This window comes from Limanda limanda, chromosome 20, assembly GCF_963576545.1.
Source record: "Limanda limanda chromosome 20, fLimLim1.1, whole genome shotgun sequence".
NCBI lineage: Eukaryota > Metazoa > Chordata > Actinopteri > Pleuronectiformes > Pleuronectidae > Limanda > Limanda limanda.
In genome coordinates, this window is record NC_083655.1 from 21,442,122 (window position 1) to 21,469,721 (window position 27,600).

Here is a 27,600-nt window from a genome sequence, read left to right on the forward strand (position 1 = left end):
GTGAAACAAAACATTTTTATAGGCACTGGTGGCTGGCTGCATCACTGGTCCAAACCCCCACTCCCTCCATGTTAGTGGAAGGGACATGGGCCAAACTAAAAAGTCAAATAGATTTTTCCAGAAGATGGTTTGCCACACACAGTCTCAACACCAGGACCCCCCTGACTATAGACAGGGATCATTCATATAACCAACTCCAGACGCAATACAGATGATAACTCCACAATCACTACCACATAGACTCTGGCTCTAAGTGATGTCATCCACAAAATATAGCAGAGGCTTAATTTTTTTTACAGTGGAAAAAAGTGGAGCTGCGTCATGCATTTGTATTTATGCCAGCAAATTAGTGTGTGTGTATGTGTGTTTTTTATTACCAAGCAACTCAGTTCTAATTGTTTTACTCATCTGTATCTGACAAATATTTTAGTGTTGCTATACTTTTATATTTTATAAGATATATCGTTAACTTTTTTCTTGACAAGGTGAATCTTTACATTGAAGCATTTTACTAAACATGTAAAATAGAGAGCACAGGATAACTTTCTTATATGCTGTATGTCGGGCACATGTTTTTGACCTAAACACTTTGATATGTAACGTCATGTGTTTGAACTTCACTCTGTATCTGTTCTGTTAGTAGTTATAAGAGTCCTATTACACAAACTGTGACTTACTGTGCACTTGGTGTCCTCTTACCGTCATGGAGCAGTGGGAAGAAACCTTGGCAAGCAGCTAGTGTGTCAGAGCTGAGCGGTTACACCTCTGTTCCTCTGTGATGACAGCTTCCTTCATCACAGCAACACACACTGAAATGTTGACAGTGACACACATTAATTATCATTCAACTGTATGGTGTTATGAAGACAGATGCAGCTATTTACTTTACATATTCATGAGAACTTGTGTAAAATATCAAGAGCATTATCAATTTGGGTTTATATAACTATCCCAGAACTGTTCTACATTGCAGGACACGTCAATAAAACCACATCATATGTATCAAGCCAGAGGTCAATGATTCTCAATGTCTACTGAAAAATCTCTTATCTGCCAAATATTGACAGAGGCATGTGAGTGTATATGTTTTGGCCAACACTGTTTTACAATGTGGTGATAATAATTTTTTCAATTCTCAATGCTTTTGCGTTGCAGTTTGTGTTTTTTTAATTTAATATAATAAATTGAAATAAAAAATTTCAAATTGACAAACTCAATATGTGCTCTCTGTGTCTTTGCATGATCAATGCAATCAAACAGTATCGTTCATTGTGGTTTTGTAGTTTATTCAGATTTTTTTGCATCAATTTTTTGCTTCCCCCTGTTGCTCTGTGTGATTTGTAGAATTTGCATGTTGATCTCTTGGATTTTGTTGTCATTTCAGCTTCTTACTACTCAATGTTAACCTGTCACTTTATTGATTTTAGACACATCCTGCAATCCTCATCAAAAGGCTACAGGCAGAAAAACACTTTACATTCACATAGCTCATGATTAATGTTGTTGTTTGAGGGGCTAAATTTGGTTATATGCTATGTGTGTGTCTATGAGATTAGAATAACCATAAAATAATACATGAACATGATATTTTTAATATATAATTATAATATCCAATATGCTTGTTAAATATACTGGATAATATACTTCAATAGCCTTCTTTCCACAACTGGGGGTTGTCCACATGGTTTCTTAGATAGAAATAAAACATTAAACATATCAGAGGAGTGTTTCAAATGTATCGGGCATGAGAATCAAACTGGTGAATTGCTATTTTTAAAAATTATGATCAACATTGCTTGATGCATGGACCCAAGGGGAGAACTGTCTTAGTAAACTGGCTTCTTTATGGCTTTATGGATGTTATGTTGAATATAAGGGGAACACAGGAGAAACTTGGGGCCAAAAATGTCTCTATTCTAGAGGTGCCTGCATATTCACCAACATGTGCCAAAAGGACATAGACACAGACAGGGCCGGGTCTAGGCAGGGGCAAGAGGGGGCCTGGCCCCCTCAAATAAATTTTGTGCCCCCTCAAACTAAATCCCAATTTATAATAATAATAATATAATAAAGCACAATGCCCCCTCAAGATTTGTGGCTGCCCCCTCATACATGCCTGTCTAGACCCGGCCCTGGACACAGAAAACAGTGTAACACCGACATGTTTGCTTGCCGTGACTGTCATCAATCCAATCTATCAACTACTCCATAGTGCGCCTGCGCTCCCTCTCCTGCCCCTCCTCCTCCTCCTCCCCCTCCGTCGGTGGGGCTTCACAGTGTGGCTCGGGTCTGAACCTGACAGCTCGTCGGTGAACGTGCACACACTGCACAGAACCGGGTCAGTCCTTCTCCCCAGCAGAGCTTTTGGGGCTGTGCAGATCCGAGTATCGGGAGTGCGGACTGGATACAGTGCCACCGTCAGTGTCGGAATCCGCGTCCACACGGCGGCATGGAGCGCTCCTGATCCCGGCACGAAGCCTGGAAGACCTTAGCCTTTCTCCCCTCGTCGCATCTCGTATCTGTTTGGATATTTGGAGCGAGGCCTGACCATGTCTGCCAGGGAGAAGGGGATCCTGACCAAAGACAGTGTCAGCCTGCTGCCCTGTTTCTATTTCGTGGAGGTGGGTTCATGCTTCTCATTCATAACCTCATTCATCAGCAGACTACTTCAGCATCGCGAGGATGTAGGTGCTGTTGTGTGTCACTATCACTACAATTCATTATGCTACTATAGATAATCATGTCTATTAAGTGTCTCTTCATATGGAGATAACGTTAATATAGAATTGTTTAAAAAAAAATAATGTCAACATGAAAACGCATTGCACTCATTATGTAAAGTACATTTGCATAACGTGTATTTATGTGATTTTATTCTCATACGAACTTGAGTGTACATAACATTGTACCATTCTGTAACCTTCTCATATAGCTGAATTTGCAGTAAAGAAATCCCATGCATTTTACAAAGGGCCTATCTCCTGTATGTTGCTTTTGTATAGTAGGCCTATATTCATTTGCCCCAAAAGCCTATATTAAAACCTGTTATGTAACAGATAGATAATATATATTCATACACTCAGTTTAGAAATTTGTGTCTTGAACATGGACACAGCGAAAGAAGTGGATAGGGATACAACCACACACATACTCAAACACACACCAATAACAGCAATGACATACACAAACACTATTTTAACTTCCAATAGACGACCGAAAATAACACAATGACACAAATTAATTTCATATTATGAAAAAAGGAACAATTAGATCAGACTAGAAGATTTCCTTTTACTCTTTGAGATCCCAGTTTTAAACATATATTTTGATCATTTGCATCTTATTAAGAGTGCAGTGCAACAAAAGCTGCAAATGGCAGCAGCATCATCAAATGGTTTTACACACAAAATGACTCAAGACATTAACAGTTTGTGCAACAATGTGCACAATACCTAATGCTAACATGATGAGGAAATTTCAGCAAGCAGCCATGAATATGATTTTGTACTGATAGGATAGTGCAGCCATGAATGATGTGAAATACAGGACTTGGTGGTAACAGGGTTATTTAGTATGAGGTCACTCAGCCAGACTCCACTGTTGATGTTTCCTTTTTTGTCATTTCCTTTTAAGGAATATCCAGCAGAAAGATTCATTGGAAAATCATTCAAATTGACTGATGATTTAAGCCATTTAAATAAAGATAGCACGAAGCTTGTGGTGACTGTCACTCCTTTCCCCTGCTGTGCACTTTATGCATGCTCTAATTCACCAGTGGCCTGTGGCTCTCCAATCAAACTGGCATCATACATTATAGATTTGCCTCTAATATTGTATGATGGATGCTGTTGGGAGGCCTGCATCATTCCAGTGGATTCTTCTCTCTGATGTGACTTGGACAGGGAATTCTCTCAGTTTTTTTGTGTTTTGTTTACGAGATATTGCATTTACCTTTCAATGCTCCATGACTGCATTTAATATCCAGGAACCAAAAAATTTAAGCTATTTATAGTTTTAATTTGGGATGCCATGTGTATTGTAAATGGCCCAGGGAAGTGCTGTACTAACAGTCAATCTGTTGACCAAGTCGAGCATGTCTTCTTTTACTTCAACTGATAAACTACAGCAGAGGTCGGCAACTGTGTCAAACCGTCAGTTAAAATCGCTGCCAATTTAATCATTTTTATTTCATCAACTCTGTCATGGTAACAACATTCACAGAAGCACTTCCTGTACAGCAATTTGTCTTGAAAGTATGCCTTTCTTGTCTTGATGACTGCTTAATGCGCTTTACAGTACAGTTTTTGTCAATAAACCATTCACACGCATTCATACAGTGCATCTATGTGCAGCACTTTTCTCTATGTGGATACTTCGTTTTGTTGGTTCAATGCTTTATATTGAATAGAATTACAGAGCTCTTATTATGAAAAGCTGCAGTTTTGGGACTGAAGATGGTGATGGAGGCTAACAGACCTCTGAAATAGATGACATGCAATGTCAAAAAAAAATCAAAGCCGTTCAATAATCATTCAAACTTACATGAAAACCACATATTTGAACAGGAACAAAGCAAATTCAGTTTCATCTAATGAAAAACATTGACTCTTCACTGCAGATCAATCAGGTGTGATGAACACAAAGTTTCCTAATTTCACTCTGCCCATGGACTGTGCGAGACACAACAGTAAAAGTCTAAATGTCTAACAGCTGAGGCCTTCATTTGGCATCATCATCATTATCGTCGACAGATTAGATAATATCCATCATCATCAACATGACAATATGCTGCACAATATTGAATGTTTATGAATATTGGACTTAAATTCATCCAGTAGCATTAGAATTCCCTTCATATGAAAGGTAAAGGTTCTTGGTGTGCAAACAGGAATTTCCAAACATGTTCACAAAATTAACTTCATGTTGTTCTCACTGTAGCCACTTTTGTATTAGTGTACTTTTAATTATAAGCAGCAGAAGTAGTAGCGAGGGTAGTTGTGTTAATTGTGTCTGTCTGAAAACAATAATCGGGTGTCCATGTAAATACCTAACATAACAGGTTTTAAGTGGTGGAGGGAAATAACCCACACACTTACCTGAAGTTAATGAGCCTTCAGCTGCCTTCAGTTGAGTTAATCAAGAAAGTAATCTTCCAACATAGGGATGTTTTCAGTTCAATCTTCTTTTTTCTTTCTCTGTCCTCTATCACAGATGTGAAATGAAAAATTGGGGAACAAAAATAAGGATTGTTTGTACCTTGACAAAAAACTTGATTTAACTTTGATAATTTCTGTATCCTCATGTTTGCTTCAGATCAAGCCAAGAAAAGTAATTTTTCAGACAAGGTGAACTGTGGATTCCCCCTCCCCATCACTCACATTTAGAGCACAATAGGAAGAGGACAATTTAATATGTAGTTTGAATAGGTGGGATGCTTAGAGTAAGCATTTACCAGTTTAAGGTTTCAATAAATCACCTAAGTGTCACTAATGTAAGAGACTGGACACGCTGAAATTCTTTACTTCTAATCAGTTACGAGCCTGATTTACAGCGGAGGAAGAGCAACTGCAGATATGATCTGTCTGTTCCCTCCAACCGGCTGGCTGCTCCCCTTTACTGTGGACTCTGAAGTGCAATAAGGCTCCACTGTGAAGCTCCAGGCTTCTTTTCCTCCAAAGTGGAACAAATGGAAGCATGAGGAGGGCTGAACAACTGTTATCTCAAACTGGAGGTAAACAAAGGATTGAATCACATGTAGAAGGGTTCAGGGAGGGACAAGGCCAGTAGCCTAGATGAGGGATAAAGACGATGGCGTTAGTGCAGATATGGTTTTTCACCACCAAGCTCTTGTGTTGATGGTATTTCACTTCCCCGTCTGATACACAACATTTGTATCTTGTTGGATAAGGTGATCATAGTTGTGCTGTGGTTCTGACATTTGAGAATAAACACTTCACATAATAAAAAGTAAACTAAACAAATTGTATTAAAATTGATTGGATATGTTATGGATTGAGGCTGATAATTTTACACAAAAATGTATTTGTTAATAATAGCAGATTATGAGTTCACATAACCTAAATATTTCAGAAAAATTCATTAAGTTCACAAACACAATCACTTCATAGTGACAAAATGTTATACTTCGTACACACTTTTTAAAGTTTGAATCAAATATCTTTTTATGTGACTTCTGTTGTGAGTATTACGAAATTGCTAGTCAGCAATGTTGAAAATGGACATCAGCCTTCATAGAGACATCCACTACCTAGGGGTCAAGGACTGAAAAACCGAGATACCTTCAGGCCCAAAGGATAGTACGACCATTGGTTGTAAATTACAGACTGACTGAATGTAATGGCTCCCACTTCATTCTCAGTGTCACTTGGAGGAGGGTCTAAGGTATTGTTGCATTGGTCAGTAAAACTATTAGTTTGAATTTTAACTTCTGTCTGTTGTGATAAATGAATAATTTCATGTTTGTTAGGCTTAAACAGAGTCCCAATCTTGATGTTCATTGGGATGGAATGTTGTCCTTTTGATGGCAACAGTTGTTTTTCTGATCATGATCGATGCCTTTTGACACTCTTTAACTAACTGTACTTTATAGTGGCCCATGGTTTATTTTGTAGTCTTGTAGTATTAATTTTTGTGGCTAAACTTTGAGCATTTTAATGGCTTCCTTAAATGGGATACAAATGTTTGTTGTCATACATAAAAGAATGTTATATTTATTTGTGACTATGTTTCTGTAAACAATGAAATTCAATATATTGTCCCTAAGTCTACAAATGGACAAATATATCAATGAAGAAATAAGTTATCTGTTGAATACAAATTCAGAGGCAGTCCAGCTTTTGTGATGCTTCTTATTGCAGGCTCAATACAACATAGCAGCATCATATCAAGCTCTATAGACCCATATTAGATCAACCTAGGCACACAGACAGAGGGTAAAGCGGAAGGACAATGTCAGTGATCCAGTCAGCACGAATGAAAAGAGCCTGATAGAACGGACCAATACGTGTCACAGATAGAGAATGTTCGCGTGTGACAGAAACAGAAGTAATGGAGGTGGAATAAAGAGGATGAGACACAGAGATGAGGCTGGGTGAGTGTGAGCAGATGTAGGGCAATGGAGCATCTCTTCTGAGCTGAGCTCCCCCAGAGGAGCCAAGGCTATTCAAAGAGAGAGAGAGAGAGCAATAGGACTACGAAGACATCTTGTTCTGTGATTTTTATTACGCGCCTATATCACCACACCGATTGCACTGTTTGCTCTATGAGCCTTCAGCATATTCACTTATTTAACTCAAGTTACGGTAGTTTAAAAGGCAGGCAGGGGTAAACAGTGTTGCAGCTAAATCTAATACAATTTAAGTCAATTGTGACCTCTTCTTCAGACGTAACTTCAGTTGTGCACCATAGCGTCATCAAGTGTTTTGGCCTTGTTATCAATGATTCAGGCCAAAGGGTACGATGAGGCTTAAGGTTAATCTGACTGGCTACTGGCCTGTATGGCAGTTGAGTTGCTTATTTCGTTGTGTCCATTTCCATCCTCTTTTAAGTGATGGTGAAACAGCCCCTTTAGATGTTTCTCTGGATCCGGGAGAGTCATCTACAGCCTTGTTCTGGTGATTTTAAACTCCTCTACAAGACTAGAGAGAGGCAGCTGGAGGATGCCGTGTCTATATAGGCTGATATTGAATGAAAAACAGGGTAAACATGTCTATCCTTGTTCAGACAAAGATGGACTCGTCAGCAGAAGGCATGTGTATAAATAGAGCCAAAATAAAACATACCAAAGGTTAAATGGGTTACTGGTGGAAAAAAGAGAATCCAACCAATTTCAACATTCCAAATATACCCAATGCAGTTAACAATATCTGTTTTTGATTCTATAATAAACATGACTGTGGTCAATAAATTCACGTAAATGCCTAATAAAACAAATGTGAAAAAAAGCATGTATGCAAACAACGGCAACAAATATTTTGTCGAAAGTTCCAATCAACATTTTCAGTCAAAAAAGGAGAATTTTCTGTCATTAAATGCGTCAACATATGAAAACAAGCCTTTAAATCAAAGGCGGTTTACAGTTGTGTCATCTTCTGCCCCGTTTGAATAAACGTGTACATCAATATATGTCGATAATGCTCCTTGACCTTGGTGGCTACCAGCCAATAAACCAAACAAAGAAGAAGATGAAATTTGACTTTGTCTAATGAGATGGTAGGTGGGCAACGTGCCAACTGTTTACTCAGCTCAGGCATAAAAAAAAGGTACATACATACATACATGTTACACAGTGTGTCTTTCACTTTGTGAAAATGTTGAAAATGACAAAATATTTCTTCAGCTGCAAATTAACTGAAGTTGATGTACGTATAAGGTGTGAATTGTGAATATATTTGTTACCGTTATTTCACTCCATAAGAGACGTTTTCACTATGCACCTTCTCGATGAGTTTACATATTTCTCTTAACACATCTGATTTTCTACTGAGTGACTTGAATCATTAAAATTTGGGAAACTCGACTCAATGAGAAAGCTACACGACTGCTAACACCGCACCCACCAAAAAGAACTGCCAGCCAAATCCCACTGGAACCTGCTTTCCATTTTTACACTTCTATTATTCAAAGTATCTTCCCTGTTCTCTCATGTCTGTAATCACTGAGGGAACGCCAGGAACACTCGGGAACCAGCAGAGTCTGAAAAACTTGCTGAGGAGCACTGAAAGGCACAAGTCCAAACACATCCAAGTTTGTCCAGGAATTAACATTGATGGGTTTATCCACGAAGGTGACTTGTGTACAAGCTTTGGCAGCACATAGGTAGGGGATCTCATACTCTCTTATAAGAGGTCCGATGATGCATTTTAAATTAAGTGTTAATTTTTTAGTCAAGTAAAAAAAAAAATCTATGTACAACCATGTTAGAGAGAAGAATTGAAGCATAAAAACAGATAACTATCCACCTCATAAGACGTGATTCAGCAGTTTCCAAATAATTATGTCAATTTTCATTGCTCCCTGCATCCATGAGTGAAGGTAACTCCTACTGGACAGCTCAGCTGAAATCACACATATTCAACAAGACAGCAGTGCGAATAACAAAGGAAAAGATCCTTGTGGTCATCAGTGGAGCAGTCACGATATGAGCAAACGCTGAAGATTTCTTTACTGTTCTTTGTAAACTTTGACAATAGCTTGCTGGTAGCTTGTCTGTGAGTCATGTTTAGGACTCTTCATGATAATGACATAACGGTTAGGGGTTACTGGCACTGACATAGAAACAGACAATAGGCTTGTGTGCACACACACACACACACACATATACAGTTGTGTCTCCATGACTTAAGGCGACATTAGACTTACTCTAACCTTAACCATAGTTAGTACTTGCATGCCTACTTACTACTTGCCCAACCTTAACCCGTGAACTGGACTCGGTTGAGTTTCTTGAAGACATTTCACCTCTTATCCAAGAGGCTTCTTTATCGAACCGACTGCTGCCCACAATCATCTAAAGCATAGGTCACCGCCGTGGTCCAGACGCCGTTCTATATGGACCCAGACTTGTTATTAGATTTTGATGGAGCATTTCTGTTTCATCCTGCGCAACGAGAGGCAGTGGGGCACTAAGAGAAAGGCCGTGTCTAAGCTGTTTAGTGGTAATATTTGTTTAGATTGTTTATGTGTGAAATGTAGTGAAGAAGAAAAGGGGAAACTCAAACTACATTTTTTTTCTTCTAAAATTAAGTACTTGTCAGATGACTTTTTCTAAAGGTCTTTAATTCATTTTTAAATGCACACCTTATTTTATTAGAAACGAGAAAATAACATTTAATTTATTAATATTTAATTTTTAGAGTACCCTCCAGTGCGATGTGGAAATTTATAATAAACATTGTTGAATAACTATTGAATTGCACTTTTTCTATATTTTATTTGACAGCTGTCAGTTTTTGACTTCATACAGACATTGATACAACTACTAGACTACCTCCAAATAAAATATCACTGAATCATAACGCATGTCAATATAATGTTTCTTTTAAGAATCATTTCATTTAATTAAATACCCCTGATCTAAAGTGTGGGAGTTTTTAGTCAGAGACCTTTTTTTTTGTTTTGCTGTTGGACAGCTTAATGTAGATTGAGATATTCCTTTTACTTGAATGGAAAAAGCTCTTGCACTCATTTTATTTTTGGACATTTTTTTTAAGGGACTGTAAAGGGCAGATTAGCAGTTCAGACCTGGCAATTCTTTTGTGGAATCATACCCTGCAGTGCGAATTTAGTGACAGCTCTGAGTTGAGTTGCATGTTGCAGCTGAATACCCCTCACCTCATCCTCCCCTTCCAAACATAAAAAAAAGAGAACCTGTGGTAGCCTTCAGTTTTCATAAAAACTCAAAGGGTGTTTAGTTTGACCAGTCTGGGCTACTGTAAAAAACATGGCGGCCTCCATGGAGAGGACCCGCTCCTGATGTATATATAAAGGAGTTAAATATAAAGAACCCATTCTAGGATAAGAGATCCACAATTTGTACAAGTTAGATGATACCAGGATTATCAGGATACTGTTCAGGGATGGTTTCTGACAAATTAATTTCCTGGGACTCCCAGCAGCCAGTTCAAACTGAAGAAGCACATAGATAAACCATGACCTATGACTGATCATTTTCAGACTTTGTCTTTTCCCTAATTTGTAATGATTAATGAAGGCAAGTCTCCATAATGTAACAGATTTCGGTCATTGTAACCTGGTCCACACACAAATACACGTATACATATATAAACACACAAGAAAATATGTAAAGGGTTTATATTTCAATAGCACTTTTCTAGTCTTTATGACCAGACCAGACCAGAGAGCCTAACAGTACAGGTTTTGCCATTCACCCATTCAAAAACACATTCATACAGTTTTACTCTGTGCAGCACTTTCTCCCAGTAGTGAGAGGACAAGGTTCTGACACAGATCCTCTTCAAGTTACCGGTCATCCTATCTCAATGCGGTCATTGAGGTAGGATGAGAGCAGGGAGAGAGCACAGCCTGAGACACCCAGATCCTGAAGGGTGGAAATAAGGATCTGGTGGTTCACTATGTCAAATACAGCAGAAAAGTCTAGAACAGTGAACACCAACCTTTACGAGCCCAAGATCACTTATTAATTCCAAACGTAAGCCGAGATCTACCGCCCTGATGTCTTCCAAGAAACCCACTTAGGAGGTTCATATTGATTCGTTTTTGCAATTTCTGTTCAAGGCTGAATGTACAACCATAAATATACATAAAGAAGCAGTTGTGCAACTTTATCTATTCATTGCACAATATTCACATTAATATCAATTCATATTTACAGCATCTGTTCAGTGCACAATATTTAACTTCAGTTCAACAATATGTTCTGCAGAGGAGCTGCTACTGCAGCACAATGTTTTTGACATAGGCTTCGCCTTGAATACGGCCATAAATATAACTATTTCCTTGTATAAAAGTAGTCCCTTATGCTCAAATAAATACAAGTACTAAACAGTATGAAGCCGTTTTTAAAGAAAAGAATGGATTCCCTTAACAGAAACGCTGGAGTGCTTTTATTTTGAAAAGCATACAGAAAGTCGTTTTAACATTTTAACATGCATGTTTGTGACATTATTTCAGCAGATAAAAATTTAAACTCAGGTGAAATATCATTTTCTCTGTTTATTCTTCTGTGAAACACAACGTTTATCTGTCTATGACACAAACATATTTACAACACTTCTCGAACCTGTTTCAAAGTAAAATCACTCCAGCGTTTCACTTTCTGAATCCATTAATTTGTTCTAACGGGGCTTTGATTGTTATCGACAGACCAGAAGATGTGCTTTGGGCTGCAGTAATAGAGGCAGAAAAATAGGAGAGAATATACTGATAAGTGAGCAGGTCATCAGGGTGTTTAGATTTTCACCATTTCATTGCTGATGCTCGCATAGTGGCTCTGTTGGTGTCCACCTAGTCACACAACCACAGAGCAGGTGAGGACTTGCGCCACTGTTGTGAAGTAGTGTCTGTGGCAGAGTTAGAATGCAAGTGAGAAAGTGAGAAAGAGTCAGATGAAGGAAGGCCTGATAAAACAGGAGGCCAGAGAGGAGGAAGAGAGGGAGCAAATGGTGCGACGGACAGGTACAGAATCGTTTGATATGGTCGGGTTGTCAGATTGTGAGAGTGGTAGAGATTAAGAGATACAGAAGTGGTCAGATACATGAAGAGGGGTTACAGTGAGGTTAGAGGTAGAGCAGTTTCTGGTGAAAATAAAGTCAAGGTGGTTACCAGCGTTGTGAGTAGGAGTGGAAGGACGGAGTGAGAGGGCAAAGAGAGAAAATAAAAGTAATAGGTCAGATGACTTCTCCTCTGTATGTTGAAGTCACCCAGAAGGATAAGTGGAGGGCCGTTTTCAGGGAAGTTTGATAGGAGGACGTCTAATTCTTCCAAAAAATCTCCCAAAGAACCTGGGGGGCGATATAAAACAACAATTGTCAATAGTTAGTCACAGCGTGAAATTCAAAAGACAATAGGGTAAGATGTGGCAGCGGGTAGAGAGAAAAATTCACTTTGGGTAGGAATGGGTATATAGTCTATTTACCTCTCAGGTAGAAAGTAAAATAGAACTTAGCCCTTCACAGAATTGGAATAAAATTCATGCATTTTAACTCTAACTGGTTCTCTTTAACTCTCAAACACTTAAGTGAAACAAATCCTAGCACATACAATTCAAGGTAAGACAAAACAGTATAAACTAGCAATCTAGGCTAACCTAAGAAAGCAGATACAATCAGAATCAGAAGGTATTTATTGCCACGTAGGTTTACACCTACCTGGAATTTGCTCTGGTTATTGGTGCATACAATGAACATAGAAACATAAAAACACAATAAATACCACACACATAAGAAAAAACAAGAAAAGAACAATATATATTTACTCACTTTTTATTTCTTATTTACACACTTTTTCTAATATTTATACAAAGTAACATTTATTTAGACATAAACATATCTATATAAAAATATATAAAAGATAAAAGATATAAAAAGTAAGTAGTAAAAAGTGAAATGCAAAACAGTAGAACAGTGTAGTATTAGTATAGTATTCTAGCAGAGAAGCGAGTGTTGACACCACTGACCTACATATCTAATTTCTAGAAGCTGAGATGCTTGGCGAGAGGTGGGAGATGCTGACAGTAAGCCAAGAAAACGGACCTGAGAGAGAAGGGGGGAGGGGGGAGGTGGTGTGGAGCTCAGCTGGATGCTGCAGGAGCTCGTCCAGTAAGGATGCATCCTCTTTGCATGATGCTTCTTGCAGATATGCATCGAGTCATGGCTCAGTATAAACCACAGTGCATCTTTGAAGGAACAAGAAAGACCACAATGTTAAGATTTCAGAAAAGTCGTCTCTGTTAATATGTGACTTAAAATGAGAATATGTTCTTGGTGAGGTTGAGAGTAATGTGTGCAGGTTAAGAGTTCTCGTTCTTTCATTCATCCATGGATGTTAAATAAACTGAATGGTTCAAATTTACATATTTTTGTAAGGAAGGAAGAGGAGAGTGGCGGGAATGATAGAAAAAAACAGGATGGAAGGACAAGAAAACTAGTGTTAGTGAGGAACCTTTGGCAAAAATGGGAGACACATAAAGGGAAGGAAGTCTCCAAACAGTGACTCTCTGTGTGGTTGTTTGTGTGTATCCACGATTGTGTATTAGTAGCTCAGCATCCAGCAGAAGTGTGTCGACTTGAAGAGATCTCCCTTTGTTGGGCTCCCACTGGGGCCCTCCTCCATCACACTGCTCTACTTAGCATTAGCTGAGCGAGCCTTGCGCCTGCCACTGTGTACCAGTGAGTCAGGGTATTAAGCTGCATGATAAAACCCATGAAGCTCAAGGCCACATTCATCTCCCACTGACAAATCTAACTGCAGGCTACTTATCTGCCTTTACGCATCAGATATCTGCCTTCACATGCACCTCACTTCCTCCGTGCTAATCTTCCATTGGGCACCACTGAGCCAGGGGGTTGTTGGAAAACATTCAGGAAAAATTCTGACGCAACAAAACTGCAGCAGAACTTTTCAGTCTATTTTAGGTGTGACGACCCTCTCAAAGCAGGCCTCTCTCTGCAGGAGCCTGATGGGAGGAATTGGTCATCAGGGAGATTCACCTCACCTGGTCGGACAACAGTATATAAACTGGTGACATTCAGCAAGTCTGTCTCTCCCCCATGGCTTCCGCAGCATTTGGTGTTGGTTATATATTGATGTATACATTTACCTTTCCTTCAATACAGTTATTTTTAGGTTTCCCTTACTTTGTCCAGCATAGAGCCAGGTTGTGACAACTTGTAGGTCTCACTTAAATCATTTGTGCCATTTCAGACCATCTCTCTCTTTGTTATATGTTGTATATGGTGTTTTATAGGAGGTTTTAAAACTTTTTGTACGTCTTGTTTCTGCAATACACAAACATCTGAGTTTGATAAACTGTCATCAACATCAAAAACTTTGAAAACTCCCTGCTTACAAAAAGATGAAATATGATTTGATGGTTTAGGGTCTTACACACTCTCATGCAAACATATGCACCAACATTGTTTTGTGAATAGTGTCGAGACGTTTCTCGCGCATATACAATTATAAATCTACAAATGCATTAAGAGAAGTACAGATATAAATGCTGCCATTATGTCAAGCCATTTGTAGTAAAATTCCACAGCTCGCCACAAACTACTTTCACCTTATACAACATCATTAAATTGTAAAGAATGATATTTACATTTTTACGCAATTCTTCTCACAACGTAGAAAAGAATCAAACCTCAGAGCCTGGAAAAGCTTTTCTTTATAGGTTCTTTCCTCCATATCTATTGGCTTAGAGAATAAGGAGTTTGACGCTTTGTTATATATCATGACATAAATCACTGATTGGAAGACAAAACAAAGTTGTGACATTGACTACAAAAGGATCAAACGCAGCAGTGAGAGATTTATGAGAGAAATTGCGCAGAAAAAAAACAATGAAAGTAAAAAAGGTTTGTAATATGATCACCATACAAATAATGGGTAAAAAAACTAACAAAGTTGTGATTGAGATTTATTCCAATGTAAGCAAAGGGACTATGATATAAGAATGCTTTGATACAGGCTGATTCCCTGAATTACTCAATATTATTGAAACTTGGTGGAAGGATGGTGTATCTATTAACTTTAGGAGCAGATTTAATTTATGGGGCAATTTTTTTTTTAAATGTTATATTGCTAGATAGGGCAGTTTTCAACATTGTTGGACATTCATTTCTCAATAAATAATGCAGACATCTTGGTAAAAACAGAAGAACACTGAGATGACTGACATCTATGAGTGTGTGCAATTTAGTGAAACTTGATTGAATTTTAGGGGAGTGTTGGGCCTTGGAGGTAATACTGTCATTCAAGTTTTTGTGAGTGAAATGAATGAGTATCCAGAAGTATTGATGAAATCGTTCGCAGCTTGGCTTTAAACTGTGGTAAAATTCAAGATGCATAGTTGTACCATTTCGTCTTTCATTACTGTGTTGATTTGATACTGTCCAGCATCAACCAGAGTTAGCAATTCTCCAAGACACGAGCAACGTGCGTTATTTGTGTATGTGGTGAAAAGAGCGGAAGGCTGACAGTGGGCTGTTACAGCAGGAGAGCTGCTACCATCCATTGTCTCCAACATTGTGTGCGTTTGGGGTCAACATCTACACTTCATGTAATGAGTTATTGACCTTCTCTTTACATTCATTTACAGAACATTTCTACAATACAGCAATAATACAGATTATCATTATATAACATTTTTACACTGTTTCATCTCTACCTAGAAGCAAAAGAGAGGTGTACATAGTGTAATAAGATCGAGAGGAAGTCAGGTGCTTGCCCATGTAGCAATTTATATATAGGTCAGGATGAATGAAAGATCAGGATCAGGATATTGCAATTAAATGTTCTGTCTGTGGTTACGATTCTCACAGCAATGTTCCAGGCAAGTTGCACAAACTGATGACTGATGTAGCATAAAGGACGTTAATGAGCTACTTATACATATGCATAGAAACATGTTCATGCTCTTGTATTTAAATGGTAAATTTTTCACATTTTATACGTAGATGGTTGTATAACATCTCAGTACAGAACAGCAATACAGTAAAGCTTGCACGACGTTATAAAAACATGTTGTGTACTCTTTGAACTAAGAAACGGTACAATGAACAGGTGCTATCTTGAAGAAGAGTTCTCATTCTATATGATGTGGCATCCAAAACACTGAGATAGGGGAAACTGCACTATGTGGCCAAGGGAAAACCCCACAAAACAGAGCAAAGATTATTGGGGTGTCTCTCTGGTGAACTCAACATCTCTGCTATCTCACTGCCCTAGACAAGACTGGATATCCACTAGTAAAATGCCACCAGCTCATAGTACACAGTATTGAGACAGGTCAGTGGTCGAATAGCTGTAGCTATCTAAAGCAGAGGTCTTCAACAGGGGTTCCGGGACCGGGACCGGGCTCGCAAAATTTTAGTTTGAGATGATTTTTTTATAATTTTTTATTTATTTTCCAACCAATTTTTTTTCCACAAATTTAAATGTGTTTAAATACACATTAACATGCATCAAACATATTGTCAGGTTGATATGACCCCCTGCCTGACAACCTCCATCCGTCCAAGGTTAGATAAGTTGTGTGCTACCCATCAGGATCCGACATCGCACTAATGTGGGAGTATGTGGTGGCTTGAGGATTCACTGTCTCCTCTACATGTATGTTTCAAATAAAAACATGAATCTGTGAATTATTGTAATAGCTCTGTGCAAGATGTATGTTTATAAATGGCAGTGGCATGGCCACCCTGTACCTTGCACATGTTTAAATTAAAAACATGGATATATGAACCTGTCTTATATAGCTTAGTATTGAATGCATAATAACAGGTAAGCTATGTTTATACATGGCACTAGGCTCAGTTTATTATAAAACACTATTTTATGCAATATATATAGTAAGGGGTCCCTGCTCCATCTCTCCATCAGTTTGGGGGCCTTGGCCTGAAAAACGTTGAAGACCCCTGATCTAAAGCATATATTTACATGACAGCTGAGCCCTCTATCACTGGTTATATTACAGACACCATTGAAGAGCATGGATTGATTTGTTCAACTGAGAGATTAACACAAGCTTTATTACTGAAACTTTATTTCACAGCTGGGACTGAACTGTTATGTGTTTTATGACTTTTAGACCTCAAGCTGGCTATAATAACAATAAACTAGCTGTTTCTCATTATTTTTTTGGGGGATGAGGAGGATTCATCCACGGATCTGAGCTCAGATCAGTTGGAGCACTTGATGTTCATAAGAACAATTAATTCCACATGCCATTGTTTGTCCCCCTCAGCACCATTCCCCCCCCCCCCCCCCCCGAGGTCATGAAAACTATTTCCCATGCCTCTGTCCTTATTATTAAATCAAATTAGCATGTTCATTGAACCATAGGGTTATGGGCACATAACTTGGTACATTGCAGAATTAACTGCCTGTTTATCTATTTATGTATTCATTGCCAATCTGTTAAAGCTCATTCTGCCTCAGCTGTTTATGATTCTGAACCCTCTCATAGCTTTCACTCTCCTGTATATGTCCATCGATAGCTGCCGATCCTGGTATCATCTGTGGTCAGTCTCTACTTCCTGGAGTGGACGGATGTGTTCAAGCCAGTGAAGTCGGGCTTTACCTGCCATGACCGGAGTCTGAGTCTGCCCTACATTGACCCCAACCATGAGGTCATCCCCCTGCTGATGCTGCTCAGTTTGGCCTTCGCCGGACCTGCCATCACGGTAAGGATTACTGACGTGACAGCAAACTTACACTAACTTTTAATATGATTTAACACAATGCTATGTTCTTTGACGTGACAGTATCATGTATATAAACATGGAGGTAGACCAGCAAGACGTGGTTAACGTGAGTGTGGCTTTTTTTCTTTTTTTTATCTTAATGGAACCTCACTGAGCTAGTGTTTTCATTATCTAGTTGGCTGGCTAGTTAAGCCACTGTCTTAGCTGTATCTGGCCAAGTTTGAAAGTTTTTTCAGTTGAATGCCTTTTCTGCTTAAAGAAATACAAAAATATTTTGTGTCCTGTTACCATGGAATTTCTTTCATATAGCAGTTAGTTGATTAAAAAATATTTACAGCATAATTTTGAAATCAATTACATGTTGTCCCTTTGATTAGGGGTTGGCCCAGAAAGCAGTCAGTCTTTATCCTGACATAAACATAATATTTTTACAAGTTAATTTAAAACAGTTACATTTTTACAAACTTTGACGTTATTCAACTGTAAAGAATGATTACAATAACAGACTACAATTCATTTTGAAGGGCTTAATGGTGGAGTTATCAAGTCTAGAAAAGTGCTATATGAGTACAGAGCATTTACCATTTAGGCTGAGGCAGAATACCCACAAACAATCCCCCAATGTTATCCATAGCCTTGGGGCTCCGCCTCACACGGAGCAATACACACAGTAAGAGGAGCAGTGCCAGTTAAGGTGAAGCTGGTCTTTGTTGAAGAACAGTAAACAGGTCAAAATACAGAGTTTCCGCTATGGTCCACAGCTGCTCAATGATCAGCAAGTTGGGTTGTACTTTGCTAGAGTTTCCTATGTCCTCCCTCCATACTCCTGCTGACCTGTACTCACTTTAACTAATAAACACCAACACTCCTCACAAGTTATTAGGACCTGATCAGTACATGAAGTTTACTTAGTGTTTGTGTGTTTCACTCCAGAGTTTATAAGGCTGCATTTACACACATGAAAAAATAAGTCTTCAACATTTTACGGCTCAGTACAACACGAGACGTGATGCACACGGCCATGAGATGAAAAATAAGAAAGGACGGATAGTGTGTTGTGATACACGGCAACCAGGTCTCCCAATGAAGTGGTGTATATTGCAAAGAGAAGAGGGCTAGCATAGATCCTTGTTGCACTCCTGTGGGGAGGGCTTGGGATAAGGATGTTTGTTCCTGCCACAATGCACCGAAAGAATGCCAGTAATACCAATCCCACTGTAGAAATAACGGAGACAAAGGTGTCTTTATTACCTAGTATGTGGTCAGACTGTAATGAAAGTAGAATGAACCCAGGACTCACTCCGAGAGTGATTGTCTGGCAAAAGGATGAAGATCGTACTTTCCTCTGATCTTTAAATTACCAGCTGATTTAAATTTTTATTGCAAATAATCATATTTTCCTATTATATATATATATGTGATTTGTGTTCCTAGATAGTTGCTGTGCAGATATACACTGAGAGTTGACATATCTCGTCATCCCAGTGAAATGGACAGTCATTTGAAATGAAGGTGGACAGAGAGGGAGGGAATAAAATAATACTTGTGCGACAGATGCAGGTCAAGGATACAAAATATTGTAATTTAAATTAAGGTTGGACTGAAAAGATAACCAGCTGAATTAACTGTCTTTCAATCTCTTTTGGCATTAGTATTAATCGTATCAATCATCTTATGGATCACTTTATGAAACAACTGTAAATAACCTATATTCACACAGCGCTTGTGAAGAGGGCTTCACTAACTTACGCATTCATCCACCTATCAAAGCTGGTTCAGTATCTTTCCCACATTTCGACTGGAGCAGCTGGAGATCAAACCATTAAATGTTTCCATTTATGTCTGAAAACAATGTGAACAAATTCAGACTGACTTAACACATCTCAGCATAGGTTATAAAAGATCATTACATTGAATATAAATATTAAATATTTAAAAAACGAGGCAAAAAAAACAGTGGCCCCAGAACTGTCTCCCATTGTTAACACATGTGTTGTTGTGTTGAACAGATTATGATTGGAGAGGCCATCCTGTTCTGCTGTCTGTCTCGGAGGAAGAGTGGTGCAGCGACAGAGGCCAACATCAACGCAGCTGGATGCAACTTCAACTCTTTCATACGCAGAGCTGTCCGATTTGTTGGTATGCTGATTTCTCTTTTTACACAGTCCTGGCAGCTAATGTTTTTTAAAGGAGCAAGAACCATCATTTACTTCAAACTAGTGTATGTCGCTTTTTTTAATATTAGAAAATAAAGAAGAAAAATACAATTTTGCTTCAAACAACCAGTGCAATGCTATATTCTTATTATGTTTTTGAGTAAATGTCACCCTTATAACTCATCAGTGAAGGCCAGGGTCAGGGGTTGGAGCATGTGACTGTCTCTGTCTCAGAGACGGGCTGTGTCGGTCTCAGTGTCTCATAGGCGAGCAAGCTCCTGACTCTTGGATTAGTTGAGACAATGTATAATGAAGTAGATGGAGTTCTGGGTGGGGCTTAGGCTAGCACTTGCCTGAATTCCAAAATTCACATTGAGTAGCTTTAACTAATTTTATGCTAAAATCTCTCAGCACAGAGGACAATTATCCATATATTTACATGTGTCTTTAACGGTCACCATTAAAGCATGTTCTGTTGATAGAACTAATGTCTGTGTGGGAATTTCAATGGCTGTTAATGCAACTGCTATGCTTTAGACTGCCTGTATATATTGCTCCTGTAAAGCACATGCAGTAACCGACTATTATGCCTCTGCACGTTTGGCTGGATTCCCTGCTTTAACATCACATTCTCCTCTGTCCTCAGGTGTCCATGCATTTGGTCTTTGTGCCACGGCCCTCATCACTGACATCCTCCAACTGATGACAGGCTACCCAACACCCTACTTCCTAACTGTGTGTAAACCCAATTACACCACGCTGAACATCAGCTGTGAACAGAATCCCTATGTCATGGAGGATATCTGCTCAGGGGCTGACCCCACAGCCATCAACCAGGGCAGGTAGGGAGGAAAAATACTTTGGTTTTGCCTGCATTTAACATATTTGGGATGTAATTTTTTTTAAATCGAGGTCTTATCATTATCACTAAAGTAGATATACTTTTTGATGCATAACACACATTTTATAGAGACAAAATCAAAGAAACTAGTTTTAATACAATGTGTTCATATAATACAAGAGGGGTTTGTTCAACTCCTCTACCATTTTGAAACTGATTTTTATAACAGAAAAGTGTTTGTTGTTATCATTCATCTATCCTGTAACTAATAAATTGGAATATGGTTTGGAATATACATGAACAGCAGGTTAAAGCCAAAAGAGAAAGAGAAATGCCTCCCTATGGGGCCAGAGATTTGAAGGAGAGGCAAAGCTGCTGCATTAGATGAAATTGTCCTGAATCCAAACTGAAAACACATATATGACAAACATACATTTTCTCTGATACCTGCATCACTCACTGATATTATTGTCTCCATGTCCATTGTCAAAATTATAAATCCACTCAGAATTCAAATAAAAACAGGTCTCTGCACGGTTTTTAAAGGGATAGTTCACCCAAAAATCTAAATTCACTCATCTACTCACCACTTTGCAGATGGATTGGTGGTTTCCAGAGGTTTTAAATGTACAATGCACATCTGCAAAACACAGAGAGAGATTAAACTGGGTTCAGCACTGAATTAATTGATTCTGTTTTCGAACACAGCACAGAAATATGTGACTTGGACAACATTATTGTCAATGTATTGTCAGGACAAAGTGCAAACATTTTGTGTGAAAATGGGAGGATTATGATAGCAGCAAGATATGGATAACATGGGTTATAGAGAGGTCCTCAGACTAAATCAAAACGAATACACACGCTTTGGAAATGGGGCTTGAATCCTAAGTATGTTATGAAACACTATGAGCTCTCTATGCGGAGGTGGGTAATGAGGACACAGGTCCAGTTGTAGCTGGTTCTATTTTTCCCAAAGAAATAGTGTGGCGAGCGTCTACAATAGCTAATTACATTTGAAACTCTTTTATTGTCTGTAATGTATGAATGGAACTGACCAAATCTAGAATAACTGACTTTGAATTTAATCTAGAATGGCTCTTAGTTGAGTGCATAACTCCCCCCAGGACCAACATCCCCTTAAATCAATCAATATGCACCAAATTACACACACTCATAGATATCAGTCCCCTAAATATGGCGTATTTCATTAGCAGTATAAAAACATAACTGTAAAAAATTTATATTCTATCCTTCTGGCTCATCATATTATACCTGACATCATTAGATGATTATTATTGAAGCATAGCATGTTACTGCTGTAGCTACTGGAGGTGGAGCGAGTTTGAAGTACTTTATACTTCTTTATAAACAGAGATGCAAGCCAAATAAACCAGATTAAAAGGGGTCATGGGAGGATTAGTGGGAGAGGTAAGACATATAAACAAAGTTATGTGACACAAGTCTGTTTCGGTTATTTTACCTGTTCCCTCATCTGTAATTTTCGGTGACAAAAATTATTGAAATGAAACCATGTAAGATATTTAAAAACCACTGTGGTGGAGCTATTAACAACTCAATCTGACCCTGATTACAACAACTATTTACAGTATGTATGTAGGAAGGACTCTATATGATCAATGGTGCTGAAGGGCCAAATAACTGTTCAAGAGCCTGGCAGCAGCAACGGAGAAGGCCTAACTAACCCCATTACATCAAACAGCTTCAATTTGTAACTGAGCCAATTTATGGAAATAACAAATTACATAATTACATTTCATAAAATTGCTATTAGACAAAACATTTGCAATTTAATTCACTTGAGACAAAAATAAACTTTCGTGGCTTACATTTTTAAGGCACACAAAAGATGTAACTGATGGATGTTGAGATGAGAAATTTGAGATTTCAGTGTAAAATCAAGCAATTTTATGGTGCCCTCACAAACATTATTTATAATTTAATATTTTTTTGAATTCCAAATTTTTTTTGTGCCACATGTTAACCACAGTTGAGTGAGCCTGCCTGGACAGAAAATTATAAAAAATGCAAACAATGTCAATCTGTGCCATCATCCCAATTGTCTGCATTTATGAAGGAAGACATCAGAGGGCACCATGTAAAGACAGTCAAACGTTAAACTTTTGCCTTTTGAACTGTGTTATACTACTCAAGTCTATATATGTTTTTTTTTGTTTGATTATTTTTTAGTATACTTTTTCATTGATATACCCATCATGCAGTTTCAATAGTGGTATGTCTTATACGATGAGTAGTAAGTTGTACCTATGTACTGCATGTTGCTTTGATGTCTGTTAGGGTTTTGTTATTTTTATTTGTCATCTTACTCAAATAGATTTGTTTATCCAAGTGAGCCAGAGCAGGGTTAGTTCAGTCACAGAAAGGAATAGAGCAGAATTAAATTTCTTCACTGATAGAGAAACAAATATTCCCTCGGATTTAGCAGTCATTGGTCAAGCTTTTTCCAAGATATTACTCCTCTGAGACTGCCTGAGTAGATTTTGGGATAGGGAGACGATGCTGGGTTTGACACATCTAGTTTTGTCTGCAGACTATGGGAGTCTAAATATAACCTACTGCTGCTGGCATAAACAGTCTTCTGGTCTCTCTGTGCCAGCTTTATCTAAAGTCTTGCTTCTAGAGCCCGAGAAGCTATTTTGCTGCAGCAATTTTGCACCAGGGGTACTATTAGCCTATTTTAATAGCAGAAATAACATAGTATACAACTTGTCTCCTTTTAACAAAGGCATAACAATATGAAACATTAATGTTTGGTTTGGAGATCATCCTAAAACCCAAATGTAACATTTGCACTAACTAGCGATTAACCAAATGGTCTAAATATGTCTAAAAGATTTAAATTGTGGTCTCGATGATGAGATTTACTACAAGTATAACTTTTAGTGTGATTAGGAAGATGAAGAAAAGGATATTGTACCTTTTGGTGCACATCTTAAGGATTGACTGATTGATTGATAAAACTGAGGAAACCTGTGTTCACTCATTATTGAATCAGCTGAGATAAATGTTAATGGAGGAGCTTGACTACTTGTGCAACCTGACCACCACACCTAAAACTCATCTTGTTGGATCTCTTGCTGTTGCCTTTTCATTGCACCTGTTTCACTTTCATTTGCACCAAAGCAGCCCTTGTGCTTCCTAAATGGACAGATTGAAATCCCTGAAGTTTTTTTGACTTGGTGTATACTGTGAAGATGAAGTATTCTCTTAATTTTTTTAGCTGTGTATAGGTTTCTCTTTACGGTCAAAAAGAACAGTAGTAATACTTACAGTCATTTGACTATTATTTTAAGACAGACTTGTATTTAATAAAACCCATAATAATAATATGTGTTTATTGTGATATATGTATAATGACAGATGTATAATTACATACACAATATCCATACTGTTTGTTTCCTAAAATGTTTTTTTGTATTTTATTTTGAATGTAATTTAAAGTTTTCTACAGATGTTGTAAATATTTGTTAAAGGTGCACACAACTGTAGCACAAACAAACACTCACACACACATATATATATATACATCTGCATGAACGCACTGCATGTACACATCCACACATATGCAAAGTCAGGAGTAAGGAAGAGGGGTGGTTGGAGGAGTGAGAAGGAGTTGTCAGAAGTAGGTCACTGGGATGGAGCTCAGTGAAAACTGGGCCACATGTTCTCTTTCAGTATGCAGCACACAGTCAAGCTCCTGCTGCCACACAGCAATGTGTGACAACATGTATATATGTTCACCTGGTACATACGCAAGTGTCACCAGATAAACCTATCACTACAAGGTAAAAGATTGTTGTAGTGAAATGAGTTACTTGGAGGGATTCTAACATTTTAATAATGGCTTGAAGAGGATGAAAAGGGGCATCTATAATTTGGTTCAGCCATCCAACCCATAACCTCAAAGTGTGTGCAGGCTGGTGTTTGAGATATCTCATTATGCTGGTGTTTTTCTCCCTCTCCTGTTGACTCACACATGCAGATGTGAATTGAAATGAAATTGGCTGAGTCTATTTCTGTTTCACCTCCTGCAGAAAATCCTTCCCGTCGCAGCACGCTACCCTTGCATCCTTTGCCGCTGTTTATGTGTCGGTGAGTAAGGGTTTGTGCCCCTCAAACACTGACCCTGCACAGACGAACATGTAACTGTAACTGAGGGATGAAAGTTGACTATTTCACATGCTTCTTTCCTCTAATTCAATTACGCTTTACTGTGTTCAATTGACTTATCTGTAAAATGTCAAGTTTTTAGACGCTTTATAGTTTATTTGTGTAAAATTATAACAGTGATCAACATATGAGTCAATGGAATAATACCTATTGTCACTAAGGACTTTAGGGAGCCAGTGGAATGACCCAGGTAGCGACCAACTAATGTTACTAAGTTAACTAGTAGTTAACTAGTATTAACTAAGTTAATGACATTGAGATGGTGACTCAAACAAAATACCAAAATAAACAGACAACACAGAGAGTACCAGCTTTGTTTTGTTTCCACCTAAATGCCAAATAACACTGCCTGGGTGATGTGAAGGAATAAAACACTGTTACAAGAGAAAGTACAAGCAGGACAATGAGTAAATGTGAAATGTGTCCACAGATGTACTTCAACAGCACTTTGACAGACTCATCCAAGCTGCTCAAGCCCCTTTTGGTGTTCTCCTTCATCATCTGTTCCATCATCTGTGGTCTGACCAGGATTATTCAGTATAAGAACCATGCTATTGACGTCTACCTGGGCTTCCTGCTTGGAGGAGCTATTGCTGTTTACCTGGTAAGGGGCCAGTCTACTCAATCAATCAAGAACTTCCTTTACACCTGATTTCCTCTATAACCTTAATCTCCAGAGCTCTATATTTGGTAACAGGAAAAAATAGTGTGAGATCAAATGTGGTGCTCTATGTGATATTGATGTGTTATTGTTTCGCAGGGGTTGTATGCAGTCGGAAACTTTCAGCCTAGTGAGGAGGCCAGCAACAGCCCACCCCCACAGCTGCACCGACCACCCTGCTCTTTGCCCCACATAAGCCAGGAGGCGGTCCTCCACCACTTGCAAATGAAAGCCAGCATGGTTGGAGAGCAAGGCATACCCACCTCCCACTCCGAGGGTCTCCTCCACCGAGGTCTTCAGCAACAGCGGCCTGATGACAACCATAAGCGTTCCAGTGCAGATGTGGAAGTGATCTCCCCCCATAGCTCTCACAACAAAGATGGCATGGTGACCTTTAGCCACACCCTTCCACGAGTGCATACCCCCCAGGCCATGGCAGCGTATGAGGAAGCAGCCAGGCGTCATGCATCCACCCTCCACCATGCCTCAATGGACTCTAGTCGCTCAAAACAGCTTCTATCTCAATGGAAAAGTAAGAACAACAACTACAAATGCTCCCTGCAGGTGCCGGACTCCTTCTCGTCTTCTGTAGATTCATCATCTAACCAGTCCCCCCTGCATCCACACCACCACGGCAGCATGGAACTCCGATCCAGCTGTGAGCCATTGGCTATGGGGCTGAATGGAGGCTTTGATAGTCATGCATACTTGTCCAAACTGGCTAGTGGTAATAGTACCACATTACCTAGTAACTGTAGTGGGATCACCGGAGGGGCCAGGATAGCCATGCAATCTAGACCCGGGTCTTCACAGCTGGTCCACATACCAGAAGAAGGTCATGAGAGCTACAACACCTCCTCCCTGAGAACACTGGGAGCTGGAGGAAATGACGGGATGTCAATAGCAAATAGCACAGTTCAGGCTAACTGGCAAAGGGCAGCAGAGAAGACAACAGCCTGTAGAACTAATGATAATGGACAGAATATGCAGCCACGAATCATGCAAGTTATTGCTATGTCCAAGCAGCAGGGCCTACTTCAGACCCATTCCAAGAGCTTAGATGAGAGTAGCATGGGCTGCCCTACCACTGGGAGTTGCCAGGGCTCTAGTCGCTACAGGGTGTTAAATGATCAAGCACCTACTAGCACCACAGGGCCAAGCTCACTTTGTAGTACCACAGGCAGCATTACAGGGAGTACTGGAGCAATTGTCAGGGTAGAGGCCCACCCTGAAAACAACAGACCCGTGATCCAAGCTCCAGCCACAGATGGAAGTGGATCATGGAGGTGGCGGTCCCTGGACCATGGAACTGGACCTAGTGGATGTGCAGGGATTAATGCAACAGGAGGGGGATCAGCAGGAATAGGTGGGAGTTTGAAGCAGTCCTATGATCTCAATGATCTAAATAGAGACTCAGAGAGCTCTGACTCGATGCGTGAAGGATCCATTGACAGGAAGCGTGCCAATCACATTGTTACTACCACTGCCACTGTTAGCACCCCACCCATAGTTACTGTTCACACCCAGAACACTGGCCAGTCAGAGCAGAGGGTCCACCCCCAGGGTGTGTCTACGATTAGGGTCACTCCAGGGGATGGTAGTGGTTCTGGATCTGGAGGAAGTGGTGGCGGAGGAGCTGGTGGAGAGACGGCATCAGATACCCTCTCAGTCACCTCGAGCCGAGAGTCCACGCTCCAGAGAAAAGGCAATATTATCCTGATTCCAGAAAGATCAAACAGCCCTGATAATGCCCGGAATATTTTCTACAAGGGAACGTCAGTAACTCCTGTTTTCAAGGACTAA

General features: G+C 39.2%; 1 protein-coding gene across 1 annotated transcript; it reads left to right on the plus strand.

The window, feature by feature from the left end:
* The first annotated feature begins 2,549 nt into the window (after nt 1–2,549).
* LOC133027096 (phospholipid phosphatase-related protein type 4) lies at nt 2,550–27,600 on the plus strand. Its single transcript, XM_061094123.1, has 11 exons — nt 2,550–2,621; nt 17,721–17,906; nt 19,937–20,066; nt 20,730–20,925; nt 25,001–25,058; nt 25,567–25,740; nt 25,897–26,941; nt 27,002–27,115; nt 27,164–27,270; nt 27,337–27,400; nt 27,443–27,600. The coding sequence occupies exons 1-11, from the start codon at nt 2,550–2,552 to the stop codon at nt 27,598–27,600; spliced, it is 2,304 nt and encodes a 767-aa protein (XP_060950106.1).